At 41.3% G+C, this 19,265-nt stretch overlaps 1 protein-coding gene and 1 long non-coding RNA gene across 2 annotated transcripts in view; one reads left to right on the forward strand and one right to left on the reverse strand.

Annotated features, from left to right (window-relative positions):
- CKMT2 (creatine kinase, mitochondrial 2) overlaps window positions 1-6,819 on the forward strand; it is a 47,922-nt gene extending 41,103 nt beyond the window's left edge. The window contains exons 8-10 of the mRNA XM_053291229.1: window positions 3,985-4,119; window positions 4,737-4,862; window positions 6,528-6,819. Of these exons, the coding sequence (XP_053147204.1) occupies window positions 3,985-4,119; window positions 4,737-4,862; window positions 6,528-6,647 (381 nt within the window). The 3' untranslated portion in view covers window positions 6,648-6,819. The remainder of the gene's footprint in view (window positions 1-3,984; window positions 4,120-4,736; window positions 4,863-6,527) is intronic.
- The window catches only part of LOC128342976 (uncharacterized), an 83,135-nt gene that overhangs the window by 63,379 nt on the left and 491 nt on the right, over window positions 1-19,265 (reverse strand). The window lies entirely within an intron of this gene.

The following is a 19,265-nucleotide window of genomic DNA, read 5'->3' on the forward strand; positions in this document are numbered from 1 at the left end:
AACATGGTGTGGACTCAAGCAACTAGAAAATGTACTTGTGAATAAGCCCCTGATGTAGCACATTGTATCACTCCATAACTGATTTTACACAGTTATGTAATAATTTGTTGTTCGTCCTTCCACTGCTGTCATATTGATCTGGAAGCTAGAAGATACTACAGGGATGTTAGAGAAAATTATATTCCATTAATATTAGGACTGCAACATTTAATATCAATTAGATTAAATGCTAAAGCATTCTGATAGATTAAAAAGAGATCTCTGATTAATCAGACAGCATGTTTTTCACTTGTAAAATTATCTGAATACACTTATAAAGTCTGCAGATACATATGTAGCAAAAAAACCTTAAGTGTACAGGTGCTATCCATATTGTGGGTTATGTTTCTTTTACTTAATATTTTATTTATTTATATCTTTTGTTGAAAAGTAGTATATAAATATTCATCATATTTGTAACAGGTAATTACAGATAAGGCAATGGGTCTAAAAGATTTATAGTTGCATCCATGCAATTGAATTTGCTGGGTTTGATTGGATTGGTATAGAACTGTGTTAATGATAACTGAAGTGGCTTTTTATTTTTTTTTACTTTCTGTTAGCATAATCAACATTTATTATCCTAACTCAGTCGATTGATTGGTTGCTTGATTAAGTGCCGTCAATGCGGTGTTGACTCTTAGTGACCACATAGATAGATTCTCTCCAGGATGATCTTTCTTCAATTTGGCTTTTAATGTCTCTCGGTGGTACATTCATTGCTGTCGTACTTGAGTGCATCCACCTTGCTGCTGGACGTCCTCTTCTCTTTTCTTCAGCTTTTCCCAGCATTATGGATTTCTCAAGGGAGCTTGATCTTCACATAATGTGTCCGAAGTACGATAGTTTAAGCCTGGTCATTTGTGCCTCGAGTGAAATTTCTGGATTGATTTGTTCTATCTCCAACACCAAAGTTCTAAAGTGTCAATGCTTTTTCTATCTTGCTTCTTCAAAGTCCAGCTTTTGCATCCATAGAGTGTCACAGGAAAAACCATTGTCCAAACAATTCTAATCTTTGTAGGTATAGACATGTCATGGCATCTAAATATCCTTTCCAAGGCCTTCATTGCAACCCTACCAAGTACTTGTTTCTTGACTGCTGAATCCTTTACTGTTGATGGTCGATCCTAAAAGTCAGAAGCTATCCACCACTTCAATGTCTTCATTATCAATTCTGAGACTGGTTGCTGTACCCATTGTCATTAGTTTAGTCTTGTTTACATTTAGTTGTAGTCCTATTTTTTCACTGTGCTCCTTGATTTTAATTACTATAGCTTGCACATCATCCACATTCTCAGCTATCAGAGTGGTGTCATCAACGTAGCACAGGTTATTGATGTTTCTTCCTCCAACTTTAAAACCATGCTCATCTTCTTCCAATCCAGCTTCTCTCAGTATATGTTCAGCATATAAATTGAATAAAGAAGGAGAAAGTATACAACCTTGTCTTACTCCTTTGCCAATCTGGAACCAGTCTGTTTCACCATGTTCTGTCTGGACTGTGGCTTCCTGTCCTGTGTATGGGTTTATCATGAGAACAATGAAATGTTCTGGGACATCCATTGTCCTAAGGATATTCCACAACTTGATATGGTTGACACAATCAAAGGCTTTTCTGTAGTCAATAAAGCACATATTGACTTCTTTTTGGTATTCTTTGGCTTTCTCAATTATCCAGTGTACATTGGCAATAATGTCTCTTGTTCCTGTGCCTTTTCTGAAACCAGCTTGAACATCTGGCATTTCCATTTCCACGTAGGGCTCTAATCTGTGTTGGATGAGCTTAGCATTATTTTCCTAGCATATGAAATTAAGGATGTTGTGTGATGGTTTGCGCAATCTGTTGTCTCCTCTCTTTGGTATGGGTATGTAGACTGACCTCTTTCAATTGGTTGGCCACTGTGTCGTTCACCAGATTTGCTGGCATAGTTTGGTTAGAGTCTTGACTGATTATTTTGTTGCTTGCCATACTTCTGTAGCTATTCCATCAATTCCTGTAGCCTTCCGACTTGGTAATGACCGGAGTGCTGATCTAACTTCATCTTCCTGTTCTAGAGGTTCTTGCAAGTAGGAGGCAATCAACTCAGTTGATTACAGATTAGTTTTTTTTCCTTCTTTTTGTACGTTTTGCTTGTTTATGTTTATTCTATTTTAGTGACTGTGTATTATCTTGTATATTGTTTGGAATTTTTTTAAAAAAATCTGTAGATGGCAAGAGGCATTTTTTCCTGTAGAAGGGAGAATGAGGAATGCCACTTCTGTTCTGTCTGCTGCAACAGAGGCATCTATCACCTGGAAATACAGTCAATGATGCTTTTCTTCCATTTTAGAACAATGGCTGACATTTTGACTAATTAAGCACATATGTAAGGAGGGTCTGTGGGGATGCGCTCGGAGCCCTCATGCAACTCTTCCAGTCCTCCTGTGCAAACAGATGCCTTTTACTTGCAAGCGCTGCTCACATTCCAGAAGAGCCCTGCAAGATTGGAAATACACTGCTGACCCCTCAGTGATGGGATTTTGATCTTGCAGAGCAATTCTGGAGTTCAAGCAGTGCTTGGAAGCAGGGGTATACCAAGGTTGGAGTGGGCCCAGTGACGAGATTTTAAAATGGGCCCCTCACTGCCTTCCTCTCCTTCACCTTCTACTAGGTGCGGAACAGATAGTACATATGGGGGGGGCGGGGCGTGAGGACTTGGACAAAGAAAAAAGTGGCTCCCCCACCCTAACCCTATCAGTCTTAACCTCCTGTACAGCATCTCAAGCCTAACACCAAGATCTGGGGCTCGTCCTTGTCTCTCTTTAACATTGAGCCTGAAAAAGATAACTTCCATGTTTGCTTGTGATATTTTAGTTGGTCCCAATAAAGTATTACCTTACTTTGGGTGTTTTCCCTTAATAGACTGATGGCCACCTACGATTTTCATTTCTTTGAGAGAAACACTTGGGGAAGGGCAGGTGAGGTTAGTGATTCCATCCACTACGCTTAAAATCCAGTCAAACTTACTTAGAATTCCCAATCAATTCTGCTGGACTTTCTCTTCTGAAAAAACATGCCCAGGACTGAGCTGTTAGGCTCGCTCACTTGGACTCATAAAGAGCTTTAGGAGCATCATTAATTTCACTGGTGGCGCTTAATCATCGCAACCTACAAATGCCCCACGCCAGAGTCACCCAGCCCACTCCCACCTCCTACAAGCCATGAGCAACTCAATGCTTGCCATGACCTCTGAGCAATCAGAACACCACCGTAGGTCACGTGGGGGAGCTGCCACCACAATAGAGAAAGGGGAAAGAGAAATGGGGAAAGAGAAACAGGGACAAGGACTAGCCTTGGGGGCCCCTCAGAGGCTGTGGGCCAGGAGACACTTGTCTCCCTTGGTCTTATTAATGGTATGCACCTGCTTGGAAGTATTAGCCATCTAATGCAACAGAGCCACACAGGAGGACGGGAGAGTTGTGTAAAGGCTTCTGGTACGTCCCTGCAGACCCTCCACATATGCACATGTGCTTAGGTTGTCAACAAATGTTTTTGCTTGCAAGTAAACAGATGTAGATTTCATTGCATCTATTCACTTAATTGATTGATTCCTCAACTACAATCCATACAATTAATCTACTAAGATTGTATTAACTGCATGGCAGCCCTAGTTAGCATAGTGTAGGGAGAGGAAGTAATGGAACTGCTTGCTGAGCCAATTATGAGCTTCTCGCCAACTGATGCACCTTAAAAAGCTGGGAGACTAAGTGCGAAGGGACCATAGGTCAGTGGTAGAGCTCATGCTTTGTGATGTGTGCAGGTGTTCCTAGGCTCAATTCTCACCACCTTCAGGTAGTGCAATTATTATCCAGGCTGCTAAGAGATGGAATGTATTTCATCAGACGGCAGGCGCGACCAATGGCATATTTGCCTGTAATGGTTCACTGAATTTTATTTCCTTTCAGGTTGAAAGGTTAATTAAAGAACGAGGCTGGGAGTTTATGTGGAATGAACGGCTAGGATACATCTTGACCTGTCCTTCCAACCTGGGGACAGGATTACGTGCAGGAGTTCACGTCAAACTTCCAAAACTCAGTAAGGTACGTAAGCAACTAACATGGCTTTTGATACATCTTAAATAAAGAAATAAGCAGTGGTATAGTGCTGCAGGGATGGGCAGGGACACAGCCCCAGTATTCCCCGCCCCCCACGCCGGGTCTCAGCAGGGTCTCAGAGTCTGAGCTTTTTATATGGAAATAATGTGCTGCTCTTGCTATTCCATGCATTCCTATGGCCATTTGGAAGGAACCAGTGCATTTCAGTGGGCATTCCCTGTCATTCATTCTAATACATTCCCTGGAATTGACATGATCCTTAACTTCTTGTAACAGAACCCTGCCCCCAAATTATTGCATTTATCTAAGTGAGGGGTGTGGCCATGGGGATGGGCATGACCATTGGTGTGACTGCCAGGGTGGGTGTGGCTATGGGAGCTGTAATGGAGAGCACCTGCACTTTGAATTTGTGACTACATCACTGGAAACAAGTATTAGTCTTTTGCAATGTCAGTAAGTACAATCCAGATAAATTAGCAGTGTCTGAGGCCCTGTGCACACCTAAATACTTTGAATTAATGAATAAGGCAAACCGGTATCTACATGCAGGAGTAAGAAGAAGCAATCAGTGTTTTAAAATAATCAGTTTCCCCTAACAATAGGACCCTAGATTTGCAAAGATCCTGGAAAATTTGAGACTTCAGAAGCGTGGCACTGGTGGAGTAGACACAGCTGCAGTAGCAGATATATATGATATCTCCAACCTAGACCGCATGGGCCGATCAGAGGTAAGATTCCACCCCCACCTCCTCTGGGTCCAAACACTGATAAAAACAACTACTGATACTTTTAAAAAAATTGCAAGATCAAGCATTTGAAAACTGATGACTTTATACATGAACACATGCTGTCCAACATGCTAACTGTGGAGGAGCTGCATGCAAAGGACCTTTGCAGCATTTAGTAATCCAAAATCCCACTCTGTGTGTGAGGCGCATTTTCACTGATCTCTCATTCCCACAAAAGCACCCATAAATATGTCCCAGAGGGTCACACATCCCTTAGGGACATTTGTGAATGTGTATTAAAGAGCGCTTCTGGGAGAAATGAGAGGTCGGTCACCTAGGCACTAGGCCTCTGGATTACTAAATGCTGAGGACGTGCTTTGCAACATGCAGTGTCTCTGCGCCATTCAACTGCACTTTGGCATTTTTTGGGATGCCTTTTTGAATGCTCATTCTCATTTTTAAAATCTGTGGTGGAAATTTCTAGTATAGTCTTTCCCCCAATGTACTAGTATTCTACAATCAGGGATTTTTGTCCCCATTGGATCATTCATAATGCAGTTTTCCCTACCTGGAGTTTGACTGTGATATAGTCCAGGGAAGACTCACATACTTTTACCAAGTACGCAAATACTGTAAGCCTTGTGGTAAACAGCTATCTAAATGCCTGCCTGGAGACAGTGATGGGCTGGATGAGAGGTAACAGGCTGAGTCTGAATCCAGATAAAATGGAGGTACTTATTGTGTGGGGTTGGAACTCAGGAGAGGACTTTGATCTGCCTGTTCTGGATGGGGTCACACTTCCCCAGAAGGAACAGGTACACAGTCTGGGGGTGCTTCTGTACACAAAACTCTCCCTGTTGTCCCAGGTTGAGGCAGTGGCCAGAGGTGCCTTTTATCAGCTTCGGCTGTTATGCCAGCTGCATCAATTTCTTGAGATAAATGTCCTCAGAACGGTAGTACATCTGCTGATCACCTCCAGACTTGACTACTGCAATGCGATCTATGTGGGGCTGCCTTTGTATGTAGTCCGGAAACTGTAGTTAGTCCAGAATGTGGCAGCCAGGTTGGTCTCTGGGTCATCTCGGAGAGACCATATCACTCCTATCTTAAAAGATCTACACTGTCTGCCGATAAGTTTCTGGGCAAAGTACAAGGTTTTGGTTATAGCCTATAAATCCCTAAACAGCTCGGGCCCTGGGTATTTAAGAGAACATCTTCTTTGCTATGAACTACAACGCCCATTGAGGTCATCTGGAGAGGTTCGTCTGCAGTTGCCACCGGCTAGTCTGGTGGCTACTCAGGGATGGGCCTTCTCCATTGCTGCCCCGAGGCTTTGGAACACACTTCCAGCTGAAATAAGAGCCTCCCCATCTCTTACAACTTTTAGAAGTGCAGTCGAGACACATTTGTTCACCCAGGCGTTTAATTATATATTGTTTTAATAGTTTTAATTGTGTTTTAATAGTTTTAATGTTTTGAATTTTAACTGTTGAAATGTCTTAATCTTTTTATTGGTTGTTTTTATTGTCTTGTAAACCACCCATAGAACTTGCGTTTTTTGCGGTATAAAAATGTGTTAAATAAATAATAATAAATAAATATCATCCAGACTTTGCCCAGCTACATAGCACAAACTCCATAAACATTTCTTTCTTGTTATCTGAGGTGGAACTCGTTCAATTAGTCATTGATGGAGTCAATTATATGGTGGACTGTGAGAAGAAGTTGGAGAAAGGTCAAGACATCAAAATACCACCACCACTGTCCCAGTTTGGAAAGAAGTGAAGCTGCTTCCAGTGATTATTAACTGACCTAAAATGTGTCTGTTTGACAGACTATTAACTCTGTATATTCAGTTCCTTAAAACACACACACACACACATTAAAAAAATACCTGGTCAAACAGAAGAATATGATCCTGGCAATATGTTCAATAAAATGCTACCTGGTGCCTTCAGTGTTACACATTTCTACAACTGCTTTTTGAAAGAGGATTGGTCAGTATTTGAGCAGGCCAGTTCTATTGTTTTGCTACACTAGATTTATGCTGGCAATCCTATACACTCCTAGTAACAATGTAGAAAACAATTATAACAGAATACTGAAACATAATATATTGATTACAATAGAAACATAGTAACATTGACAGCCACTCCCCACAGTATTCCAGGCAACTTTGTCACCACCCAACAATCATGATGTTGCACACTGGTCTTGTGGTAGCAAGAATGAATTATGCCCTTTGCTAAGCAGTGTCTGCCCTGGTTTGCATTTGAACAACCAACTACTGTGTATATTAAGCATTGTAAGATATCCTAAGATATCCCATCCCCTAAGGAATCCCTTAGGGGATGGGCCGCCATGGGAAGAGCATCGGCATGCTTGCATGCAGAAGGTTCCATGTTACCTCTCCGGCATCTCCAAGATAGGGCTGGAAGAGACTCCTGCCTGCAACACTGGAGAAGCTGTTGCCAATCTGTGTAGACAATTCTGAGCTAGATGGACCAATGGTCTGACTCCGTATAAGGCAGCTTCCTATGTTCCTAATGATGCCCTATGACACTCATGCATAGAAGGCATCCACCTACAAATAAGTTAGTGAATATACCTTCATTTCTGTATAAATGAAAGAACTTGGACTTGCAGCCCAGCCTGAAGTATGTTGACTCAGAATAAAATATCTTGCTTTCAGATGGGATTTATTTCTATGTAAACTTGTTTAGGATTGGACTGCAAGCCTAGATTATGTGGGGTTTTACTGACATAAACTTAAAGTTATATTCAGTGGTTACTAATTGCATAAGAGCACAACTCTTGCCAATTAGTCAACACTGCTACGCACAATAGCACACAACAGGCACTCAAATATTTATCCAAAAATGTTCAGTATCACCTTCAGATTTCTTATGTTTGCTTCTATTTAATTTCTTTCCCCTATGCTTTCTAGGTTTACTTTCCATGGTGTGCAAAGGCATGATAATAAGCAAATTAGATAGCAATTATCCATGTAGCTTCTCTCTTGGCATTTCCCAGCAAACGGATGCTTTGTTGTTTATCTCACCCATTGGTGCCACAGTCCCTTTGGCCAATTTTCAATGAAGCTGGCGATGTTTATATCTTAGCCAAGAACATCTTGTTTTTGGCACTTGCTGTAAATTATTGCTTGGGGTGCCACAAGGCAAGGGTGACAGCTCAAGTGTTTTTCTGAGGAAGGGTTCTGGGGAAAATGTGGAGAAGGAAACTAATCACACAGCACAGAAGGCTCGCCAGAGATAAAAGGAGCATGTTGATTACGATTCCACACACAAAAATTAAGCATTTTAAAATCCTCCTAAATGTATCCTATTCTTATGTAATTTCTGTCTTTTCCCCCTTCCAATTTCAAATGTCCTACAGCAGATCTGCAGCAATAATTCAGACAGTTCATCTCAGATATTAAAACTTTCAATTAAAATGTATATCACTTATAACAGAGACAGCGGCTGTTCACATGTGCAACCTAGCCCAGGATGGATCAAGCCCGATCCTGGCACTGCTCCCCATGCCAAGCCTGGGATTTTGACCCGGTGAACCTGTGGTTCACTTAACCTCAGCCAGCGATTATCTGGGTGATCGCCGCTGAGTTAAATGGCTCCCCCCGGTCCACCACAATTTCTGGCAGCAAACCGGGGGAAGGAGTGGCCACGCCAAGTGCGGCCGCTGTTCTAACGAGAGCAGCCACCACGCTTGTGCCCCGGGACACTCTGGGATAAAGGGGTTGGAGAGTTCATGGGGTAGGAGGGGGTGGAGAATTCATGGAAGGCAAGTCTATCCATTAGGCTAGTTCCATGTTCAGAGGTAGGATGCCCCTGAATACCAGCTGTGTGGGAGCAACAGCAAGAGAAGGGGCATGCCTTCATCTTCTGCTTCTGGGCTTCCCAGAGGTACCTGGTGGGGCCACTGTGGAAAACACAATCCTGAACTAGAGAAGCCTTGGGCAGGACTAATCCAATAAGGCTCTTCTTATGTGCTTATGTCTTTGTTATATTTGGTTTATTTACAAATATACAAGTTAGCATCAGATGGAAGTAAGCAGCATGTACACATGTGCAGGTTAGCGACAGATCACACCTGGTTGTCAGAGAGGGGTCCTGCACTCCAAAACTGGCTTCACTCACAGCTCAGTTTCTCTTTGTTTCCATTCCAATTTCTGTCTGTCTGTCATTGGTCATACTGATGTCCCTGGAAGGGGCAGGGATGAGTCTTTTTTTTTTAATTGCTTCCCCATTCAAAGAGGTATCTGAAGAACACTCAACTACTACCCAACATTCAGGGACATTTCCTGGCCACTGAAATATTCACACAGCCATCTTTGGCCATCATCAGCAATTTGATAGCAGAGAGAGAGGGAGAGAGAGAGAGAGGCAAAAAAGCACAAGGACAGCTTCGCAAAACAGAAAAAAACAAAAGGAGGAACTTCATGGGTGCACGAGGCAATTTATTTGGGGGGATGGGGAGGCACTAGCAGTCCCAACACGCTTAAAGACAAAGCCTTCTTCAGAGGATAGGACAGAATTTTCTTCATTTCCAGAGGAACTGGAATCTCTTGCAGGTTTCCAAAACCTCACAAAAAACAGTCTTGCAAGAACCGATGCCAATTCGTGAAGACTCCAGGCCAATCCTGGGGGCTGGCAACTCTGTTCCCTAGTCTGGTGTCTTTTTGGTGCCAAGTAAATACCTTTTTATTTGTCTAGGGCTTTTGGAGTCTTAATTTTTTTGTTTTTAAGATTTTGTCTTAATCTGGCGTGACACTGACATACTTTGCCTATTCTTTTTGTTTTCAACGTATGCTTTCTTTTCCATGTTTTAGTCACCCTGAAAGCCTCTAGGCTGAAGAGCAGAGTGAGAAATATCTTACATAATATATAAATATCAAAAGAATACACATGTTAAAAAAAGTTGGTCAATTGCTGTAAGATCTCTTCTGTCATATTATTATTGCTGTTTTTTCTATGAAACACATGTAGGAGAAGAGAGGGAATTGCATAATTAAAAAACCCTGCAACAAGAAAATATTTACAATTAGTACTGCACACTACCAGCCACCTAATGGTGTAGTGGGGAAATGACTTGACTAGCAAGCCAGAGGTTGCTGGTTTGAATCCCCACTGGTATGTTTCCCGGACTATGTTTCCCAGACTATGAGAAACACCTATATCAGGCAGCAGCTATATAGGAAGATGCTGGAAGGCATCATCTCATACTGTGCAGGAGATGGCAATGGTAAACCCCTCCTGTATTCTACCAAAGATAACCACAGGGCTCTGTGGTTTCCAGGAATCAAAATCAATTCGACGGCACAACAACAACTGCACACAACAAGGAAATCACAAATCCTTGATCATCTCTTAAGTTGTAGGTTGCTCTAAAAAGCATTGGAAATAAAGCATTTTCATCACCAAACACAGTCTTAACTATTCCATGATAACCACTGCCAAATAATTACTTAATTTTATCAAAACAGCTGTTGTTCAACTTCTAGTTGTAGAACCTACTATTGCTGCAACCACATATGCCTCTTGTACAGCTTGCACGTGTTTCAGTGGGGTTTGAAAATGAGACCTTTTGGATTGTACTGACACAGTCTTTAATCTGTTCATTTTATTTATTTATATACCAGCTGATATGTATATCTCTAGGTGGTGTACATAATCCAAATTACAAAATCAAAATAAAACAAACAGAAAACACTTTTCACAGAATTAAAACCAAAAACTGAAGTGGAGACCAATTATTTCCCTAACTTCACAGGCACTGAGGCTAAAATATAAGCTCAAATTTAAAATGACAACCTGGCTCTTCCAGTGTTTATGTTACAGCTTATTAAAATCCATTCTTAAATGCCATTCATTGATTTTTCTTGCCAGTAGTAAAGGCCTTCCAATCATTTTCAAACCAAGGCCAAGGCAAAAAGGAACAAAAAGAATAGCAAACTAAACTGGTTCTTTGTGCATACTTCCATCTACTGGTAAAGCTCTATAAATCTGACAAGAGGATTTTCAGTAAAACAAAGTATTATACATAACCAGAAATTTCTGTCAGGTCTGGTCTTTATCATCCACTCAGCAAATAAGTGCCTAGAATGGGTCACAGCTACCACTCTGTCAACAGATCCTAATGACCGGTCCTTGTTGATTTGCACTAAGGCCTTCAGTTGAGCACCATAAAGAACAAGGGTATATTGACAATACATCTCCAGAAAAGAAAAGAAAAGTATCAATGCATGTTTTGCCTTTTCAGACTTTGGAAACAGAGGGAAATGTTTAATTCCAGTGACAGGGAGCCTTAAACATCCCCACTACCCATACCACAAATCTCAACAGAGAGACAAATGTTGCAAGAAGGAGGCGGGGTAAGCAAAGGAAGGAATTAAAAAATCCTTCATTTGTAATTTTGCCACCTATTTTACAGTGAACACTACTGTGCTGAAATGAGCACATGCCATATGGTGACTGGTCCGCCCCCCCCCCGCCCATCATCCTACCCATCATCAGTGGAGGCTTGCTTCTAAGCTGAGCAGTGCTAGTTACAATGCAGGAACGGAGAAAGCAGTTATACTAGGCAAGCAGTGTTTGTTGAGAATGCTTTCCTTTCAATCATTCTTTCCCCCTCCTGTCTCCATGTATTTACTCCTACTGAAAACACTGTTTTCTTTCATATTACAAAATTTGAAAAGAAAACATTTGAATAGATCAATAACAAGGACAGAATGTCTTCTGTATGTACAACTAGGCAAAAATTCAAAAGATATTAGTATGCACAGGGAACTGAGTGAGGCTAAATCATCTCGAAGGTCACCGATGTTCCAGTATATTAAACTTTGCCTTAGAGTCATATTTGACAACATTGAACTTCAGACAAAGAGAAGCAATATAACTAAAGTAAGATTGATGCTGATGGAAACTGCACTTTTGACACAAAGATGGTAAAAGGCATCCCATCAGAATAAGTCTGCAGCTGTAGAATGACATTTGTACAGATATCTGTCACTATATTATGGTAATTTCCATTGTACCATAATAAAATTGAAAAAAGCCCACATAGTGACTAAAATTCACTTTTTAAAATGACCCCCCTCCCCACAAGGAGGGGTCCCCCCTTGATCCCCCCCCCCCGCTAACTGGGCAAAGAGGCTTTTACTGTGATGATTCTCTTTATTTAGCAGGGGGAGAGCAACTGGCCCTATCCAGCCCCAGCACAGTATTTTCAGTGACTGTTGCTGGTGTCTATCTTGTGTTTCTTTTTAGAATGTGAGCCCTTTGGGAACAGGGAGCCATCTTGTTTGTTTGTTATTTCTCTGTGTAAACCGCCCTGAGCCATTTTTGGAACGGTGGTATAGAAATTGAATTAATAATAATAATAATGATGATGATGATGATGAAGAAGAAGAAGAATCAATAATTAAACAAAGTAGAACATCATAATATCAGCTGGTGTGACAATAAAAACGAGCTTTTCCTAATTATACAAATTAGATTACAAAAGAACAAAAAACCAAACAAAAGCCCCCCTCTCAATATTCCCCCATCATACATGTTAAGATCAGATGAGAAACATACACATTATTAATTTTGGCCATTCACATTTTGGTCACAAAGAAATGTTGACAGTCCAGAGAGGCACTCATGCTGCTGCAAAGCTCTACAAAGTATATCAGCTCCATTCCTACTAAGTGTTGCACAACTGCAGAAATAGGATTACTGCAGTTATTCCATCATTCTTAGTGGAAGTAGCATCACAACTGTGGTTGTGCAATGCTAAGGAGGAACGGAACAGCCTGCCTCTGCAAGAGTGCTGATGTGCTTCACAGCAGCATGGGTGCCTTTCCCGACCATCAACATTTCTCTGTGCAGTATGTGAGTGAGCATTATTTAAAATATTTATATACTGCTTTTCAACACAAACATTATCACAGTGGTTGCACAGAAGTAACAATAATATTGTGCCTTGATATCAGCAATATTAAACAGGTGTAATTCCAGATCTCCAAGATTCTGGGTTCCAACCATCATTTTAAAAGAGACAACAATATAATTGTTTATAAACCTCAAATCAGCAGCAATGTATTTATCTGGATGTTTTAAAAAGTTATTTGTGCAAAGAAAATAAATGAGTTTTTATTTTGGTAACAGATATATACCATTGAAGGACATGGTGTGTTGAACAGTATAGATTTTTTCATTGTGTAACTATTTGAGGTTTTTATATAAATATGCTGTTATCACTGGTAACACTTTCATCTGTCACAGATATTAAGAACAAAATCACCTTCTGTCATTCAATTCAACTCTGGCCTAGACACTTGTAAAGAGCATGCTTTTCCAATACAGATGTTTGTTCTGATACAGTAGTTACCTAGTTGTTCTCTGTTCCTCAAGCGTAAGTATGAGTGAAGGAATGTATAGCTACATGAAAGAAATGAACTATCTAAGTTAGGGATACAGTAGATCAAAGGGAGGATTTAAACAAGGTGGTATGTGGTAGCCTGTTTTTTTACTGTAGAAATAATTTAGGAGGAGAGTTTATTATTGGAGTGCTGATGTGTTTCTCTAGTTGTGATTTTCTGCACAAACCGAAGGCATTTTAGCATAAAAGAATGTCTTCAGTCAGGATGTCCTCAGACACGTCACCTGACTCTGGGCAGTTTGTGAGAAGCTGTAAATAAGACGCTGACTTAATACTAAGTTCCTTGAGTTCCTATTGTTCATTTAAAGTCCTTTGTAATAAATTCTTTGTCTTATGTTTTGTCTGCATTCTACATTTTCCATATGCTTTAGATAAACATAAGTTAACTTTTAAGTAAACAAGTATCTTAGCAGAAACTTTGTCTCAAATTCTAATCTTTTAAATTGTCAGTACAATTCCCTAGTGAACTTGGACTCACAATATGGTATTCTCTAACTGGAAGTTTGCATACTCTTCAGCTTGCTAAGGAAGCTTCAGGCTAATTTATTTTTGTTATTTAACATATTTGTATATTGCCCAAAACTCAAGTCTCTGGGCAGCTTAATTTAAATTAATTAAGGTGTGAAAAGCCATCTAATAGAGGCAATCACAACACATCAATAATTCCTATCCCAGCATCTCTTCTAGCGCAACTAAGTCAGTGAACAAAACCTCACATATCGGATAGAGCTCACTTGTACTCACTGTCTTCCTCCAAACCATGCCCATGCTCGGCTGTCCTTCCTTAGAGGCGTTGATGCTCATCTTAGGAGCCATGGAGCCTCTTCAAGTTCTGGAGCAGAGCATGGCTGCAGTCTGGAGGAAGACAAGTGAGGATGTGTGCTTCCATCAGTGGAGCTCCATGCAGAATGTGAGTCAGTGCCATCCAAGAGTTCCCTGTACTTCCAGCTGCAGCTCTACATTGATTGATCGAATAAGTGCCGTCAAGTCGGTGTCGTCTCTTAGCGACCACATAGATAGATTTTCTCCAGGATGATCTGTCTTCAACTTGGCCTTTAAGGTCTCTCAGTGGTGCATTCATTGCTGTCATAATTGAGTCTATCCACCTTGCTGCTGGTCATCCTCTTCTTCTCTTTCCTTCAACTTTTCCCAGCATTATGGACTTCTCAAGGGAGCTGGATCTTCACGTAATGTGTCCAAAGTATGATAGTTTGAGCCTGGTCATTTGTGCCTTGAGTGAAAATTACTGAATATAAATATAATACATGTTAAGTAACCAACATCCCAAAAAGCCAGAAGGAGCCAAAATTCAAATCTGGAGCTGAAGGACTGCCTTCCAAAGCAGGCGAGAAAAGGATTGAGAAAGAATTAATACTGTTAGGTTGCTTAATACTCTAGGAATACTCTTAATACTCTTGGACTGTGAGTTGCTATTAGCACGTGATATAGCTAATTGATAAAGACAATGCCTATTCACAGGTTTATCAATAATTATTCACATGTGTTTGGGTCTTTTTTTTAAAAAATAAAAAGCAGCTACCTCTTATGTATCTTGAGTATAACTTACTAGTTTGGCAGTTGAAGCTGAGGACCATAGAGATCGGACAGCCATTAGAAAGGACCTTTCATACAGTCTCCCAGAAAATTAGAAAGGAACATTTGGTAAAGTGCCCTAGCAAATTCTTACCCTTATATAAATTTAACAATCTGGGCCAATACAAAATTAGGACCGCTTAAGCTCAATGGTATCCCATGGATTTAATCACACAATTCTGAATAGCACCCACTATAAAAATTACAAAGAGAGACAACTTTAAATGTAAAATAAAACTCAAACCGATAACACTTAGTTACTTGTAAATATGACTACATGAGCATACTCCCTCTAGTGGTCAATTTGATTTAGTAATATTATCAAACAATTCAGCATCTCAGTCCTAAATATTTGTGCCGTTATTGAATTGACATATTGCTCGTACAGCATAATCCTATGCATGTTTATTCAAAAATTAAATCCCCCTTGAGATTTACCCAAATATAATCTACATATTTATATGTAGAACTGTAATAGGGTATTGATATATTGCACAGTATGGATCTGTTAAGTGTATGATATGGTATAATAGCCAGACTAAACTTCTGCAGGTGTGCAAGATTTTTCCATGGCCCAAGGGGCTATTTTGGCAATTCTCCCCTTTCTTCTGCAGCTGCCTGTGTCTCCTGAAACTATCTTCCTAAGGATGCCCCCCCCCCGCAACTTTCAGAAACATAGTTTGGGGAGGCACAAGCAACTGCAGAGGGAAGGTGAGATTTCCCAATATCACACAGCCTCCTGTGCGCAATGAGAAAACCTGGAGTGTAAAGAATGTAATAAAGATGATTTGATCTGATCTGATGTATCTCATTCTGAGATACAAATAACACAAATGACCAGGCTCAAACTATCATATTTTGGACATATTATGCGAAAACCCAGCTCCCTTGAGAAGTCCATAATGCTGGGAAAAGTTGAAGGAAAGAGAAGATGGGGACGACCAGCAGCAAGGTGATGGACTCGATTACGACAGCAATGAATGCACCACTGAGAGACCTTAAAGGCCCAGTTGAAGACATATCATCCTGGAGAGAATCTATCTACGTGGTTGCTAAGAGTTGACAACGACACCGACAAGAGTTGACACTTGATGGCACTTAACCAACCAATCAAAAACCTCATATTAAGCAACCACTGTGGCAAAGCAACACAAACATTAGCTTGAAGTACTGTAAATTAGGCATGTGCACGGAACCCATTCAGAGGCCCTTTATGGGCCTCCGAACTGGTTTAAGAACCGGCGGTTCCGCTGGTTTGAAGGCAGCGGGGGTCTCTCTTTAAGAGTGGGGGGAGGGTGCACTTACCCTTCCCACCGCTTCCCACCCCTGGCGTCAGTTTTTTAAAAAGCCCATCAGGGCGACGGCATACCTCCCTGCCGCCCCGTTGCTCTCGTCTTTTAGCTATGATTGGAAGTCACCGACATGCCGTGCGCCGGCAACTTCGAGTCATATCTGGAAGACGAGGGCAATGGGGAAGCAGGGAGGAACGCTGTCACCCCGATGGGCTTCTTTAAAAACTGACGCTGGCAGGGGGAAAGCAGCAGGAGGGGGAAGTGCACCCTCCCCCCGCTCTTAAAGGGAGACCCCCGCCGCCTTTGAACCGCCCCACTGAGGTTCCACACACATCCCTACTGTAAATCTCAGCAGCTGACATCCTAATGAAGCATGTACACCTCAAGTGTACTTGAGACTGCAGTGACATGATGGCAGTCCTTGCGCAACTCACCCAATCCCCAGTGTGCACAGTGTTGCGCACACTGTTGTTCAAGAGCCTTTAGAGTCTGGAGGGCTCCTTGCATTCTAGAAGGGCTCTGCAAGAGTGGAAATGCATCAGTGAGGGTCTGCAATGTGATTCTGATCTCTCCTGAAGTACAGGGAACTCTCCAAATTCTAAAGGCTCTTGCGCAATAACATTCATGTAAGGCAACTGGGGATGTTTCATGAGAGCTTCCATTGTAAACTGCCCCCCCCCCGCTCCGAGTCCCTTGAAGCGTGTGCCCCTTGTTAGTCAGGCTATCAGCCACTGTATTCAATAGACTTTGTCCCACATAAGCTTGCACAGGATTGCACTGAGTCACAAAACAAATTTTTTATTTCCTTCATTTTACATCACCATGTTGTATTATGAAAAGCCATTTTCAATATTAATTTAAAAACGCTTGAATACTGAATTTATTTTGAACAATTTTGCATGGAAAATATTTTGTTAAATAACTCCAGTCACAAAATTCCACATTTTATGTGTCTACTCGCAAAAAACACAGAGTCGACACTTCTAAACATGTTTCTTTAGAAATAAATTCCACTACAATCCATGGGATGTTCATCTAAGTAAACATGTATGCTTATTTCTGAAGAGCTGAATGAGTTAAACAATTAACTGTTTTTTAACTGTTCTTTAATTTCACAATTGTAAGCTGAAAGGGCAGTGAAGTAGTAAGTTTTTTTATACCCGAGACTGGTATAAAAATGTAACATATAAGCAGCATCAGCTGGTGGTGGTTCCTGGGGCTGGGGTGTGTGTGCGTGTGTGCTAGGCATGACAGGTGATGGGTGGAGCGCCACAGGTAGTGAGAGGTGTGGGCAGCTGGGAGGTGGTGCCAGGACTAGGAGGGTGCCTTAGCAATAATTGTCAACGTGTAGATTTGTAGCTAGCGAATGAGATCAAAAGACACACAAACACACAAATTTCAATTGCTGATCAGCAGAGATACAGATAAATATGGAAAATATCAGTTGCTTTATAGTGCTCAACAGGACTAAAGTAGTGTGTAGGTTTGTATCTAACATGGCAGAATCAAAACACAAGCAAAAACATACACGAGAAAAGAACAATCCATGGGATGTTCATTTAAGTAAACATGTATGTTTATTTCAGAAGAGCTGAATGAGTAAAACAATTAACTATTTTTTTCTGTTCTTTAATTTTCCCAGTTAGACAAGTAAAGCACAGACCAGCTATAAAAGGCTGCTTCTGTGGAGAGTAGATGCATTCTGAAGTCACCAGGGCAGCTCTGTCTGCCTGATTACTGTATTTCAAAAATGACTACTACTACTAATAATAATAATAACAAACTCTGAGCCAGAGTGGTACAGTGGTTAGTGTGCTGGACTAGACTGGGAAAATCCCAGTTCAAATCTCCATTCAGCCATGAAATTCACTGGGTGACTCTGGGACTGTCACTTATTTCTCAGCATAACCTTCCTCATAAGGCTGTTGGGAGGATAAATGTAACCATGTGCATCTCTCTGGGCTTCTTGTGGGGGGGGGGGGAGGAAAGATTGTTCCGTCGAGTCAGTGTTGACTCCTGGCAACCACGGAGCCATGTGGCTTTCTTGGTAGAATACAGGAATGGTTTACCATTGCCTTCTCCTGTGCATTATGAGATGATGTCTTTCATCACCTTCCTATATCGCTGCTGCTCGATATAGGAGTTTCCCATATTCTGGGAACACACAAGCAGGGATACAAGCCAACAGCTTCCTGCTCGCCAGGCAGGTTGCTTCCCTGCAGAGCCATTAGGTAGAGGAAGGACAGGCTATAGATGTAAAAGTAAGTGACTCTATATAAGCCATAGATAAAGCAGAGCAGCTACAAAAGTGGAGAACAAATGCATTCTGAAGTTAAAAGAAAAGCTCTGCCTGCCTCATTAAAAAATGCATACATAAATAATAGAAAAATCACAGATTTTTCAATGATGCTTGCTGCAGCTATGAAAATCTCCTGTAACTTAGAGGACACCATGGGAAGCAAAGATACATGTGGACACCCTCTCTCTACTTCATGCCTGCTGAACAGCTTGGTGCCACTCTCTGCCCGCCTTGGGTGCTCACCACTTAGCCTGGATATTCATCCTAGCAAGAAACAATTTTTTAAAAATTGTGATCACGTTCTTAATCCCTGCCCAATAAACCATAACCCCTAGTGGACATATTAATGTTACAGATACTGGCCACAATCCAGAGAAAAACCTGGTTAGCTCTCTGCATAGCAAATGAATTTTTAAAATTATTTCCCTTCCAACAGAATCCATACCTTCTCTACACCACATCAACTTGGAAAGACACTTCTGCAATTATTTGAAAAGCAGTTTGAACTCAAAAATAGTGGTGTGCACGGAACCACACCTCTACAGTCCAGCGCTGGATGTGTGTGGTTCTTCAAGGGCGGGGAGTGCACTTAACTTTCCCACCGCTTTTCCACTGCCGGCGCTCCTTTTTTAAAATTTTAATTTAACTTCTTGGGATGGCAGCGTACCTCCCTGCCGCCCCTGCCCCCATTTTTAGCTGGAAGTACCACGCGTGTGCACGTGCGCACAGTACTTCTGGCTGAAAATGGGGGCAGGGGCAGCATGGAAGTATGCT

The sequence above is a fragment of the Hemicordylus capensis genome, chromosome 2 (genome assembly GCF_027244095.1).
Source record: "Hemicordylus capensis ecotype Gifberg chromosome 2, rHemCap1.1.pri, whole genome shotgun sequence".
NCBI lineage: Eukaryota > Metazoa > Chordata > Lepidosauria > Squamata > Cordylidae > Hemicordylus > Hemicordylus capensis.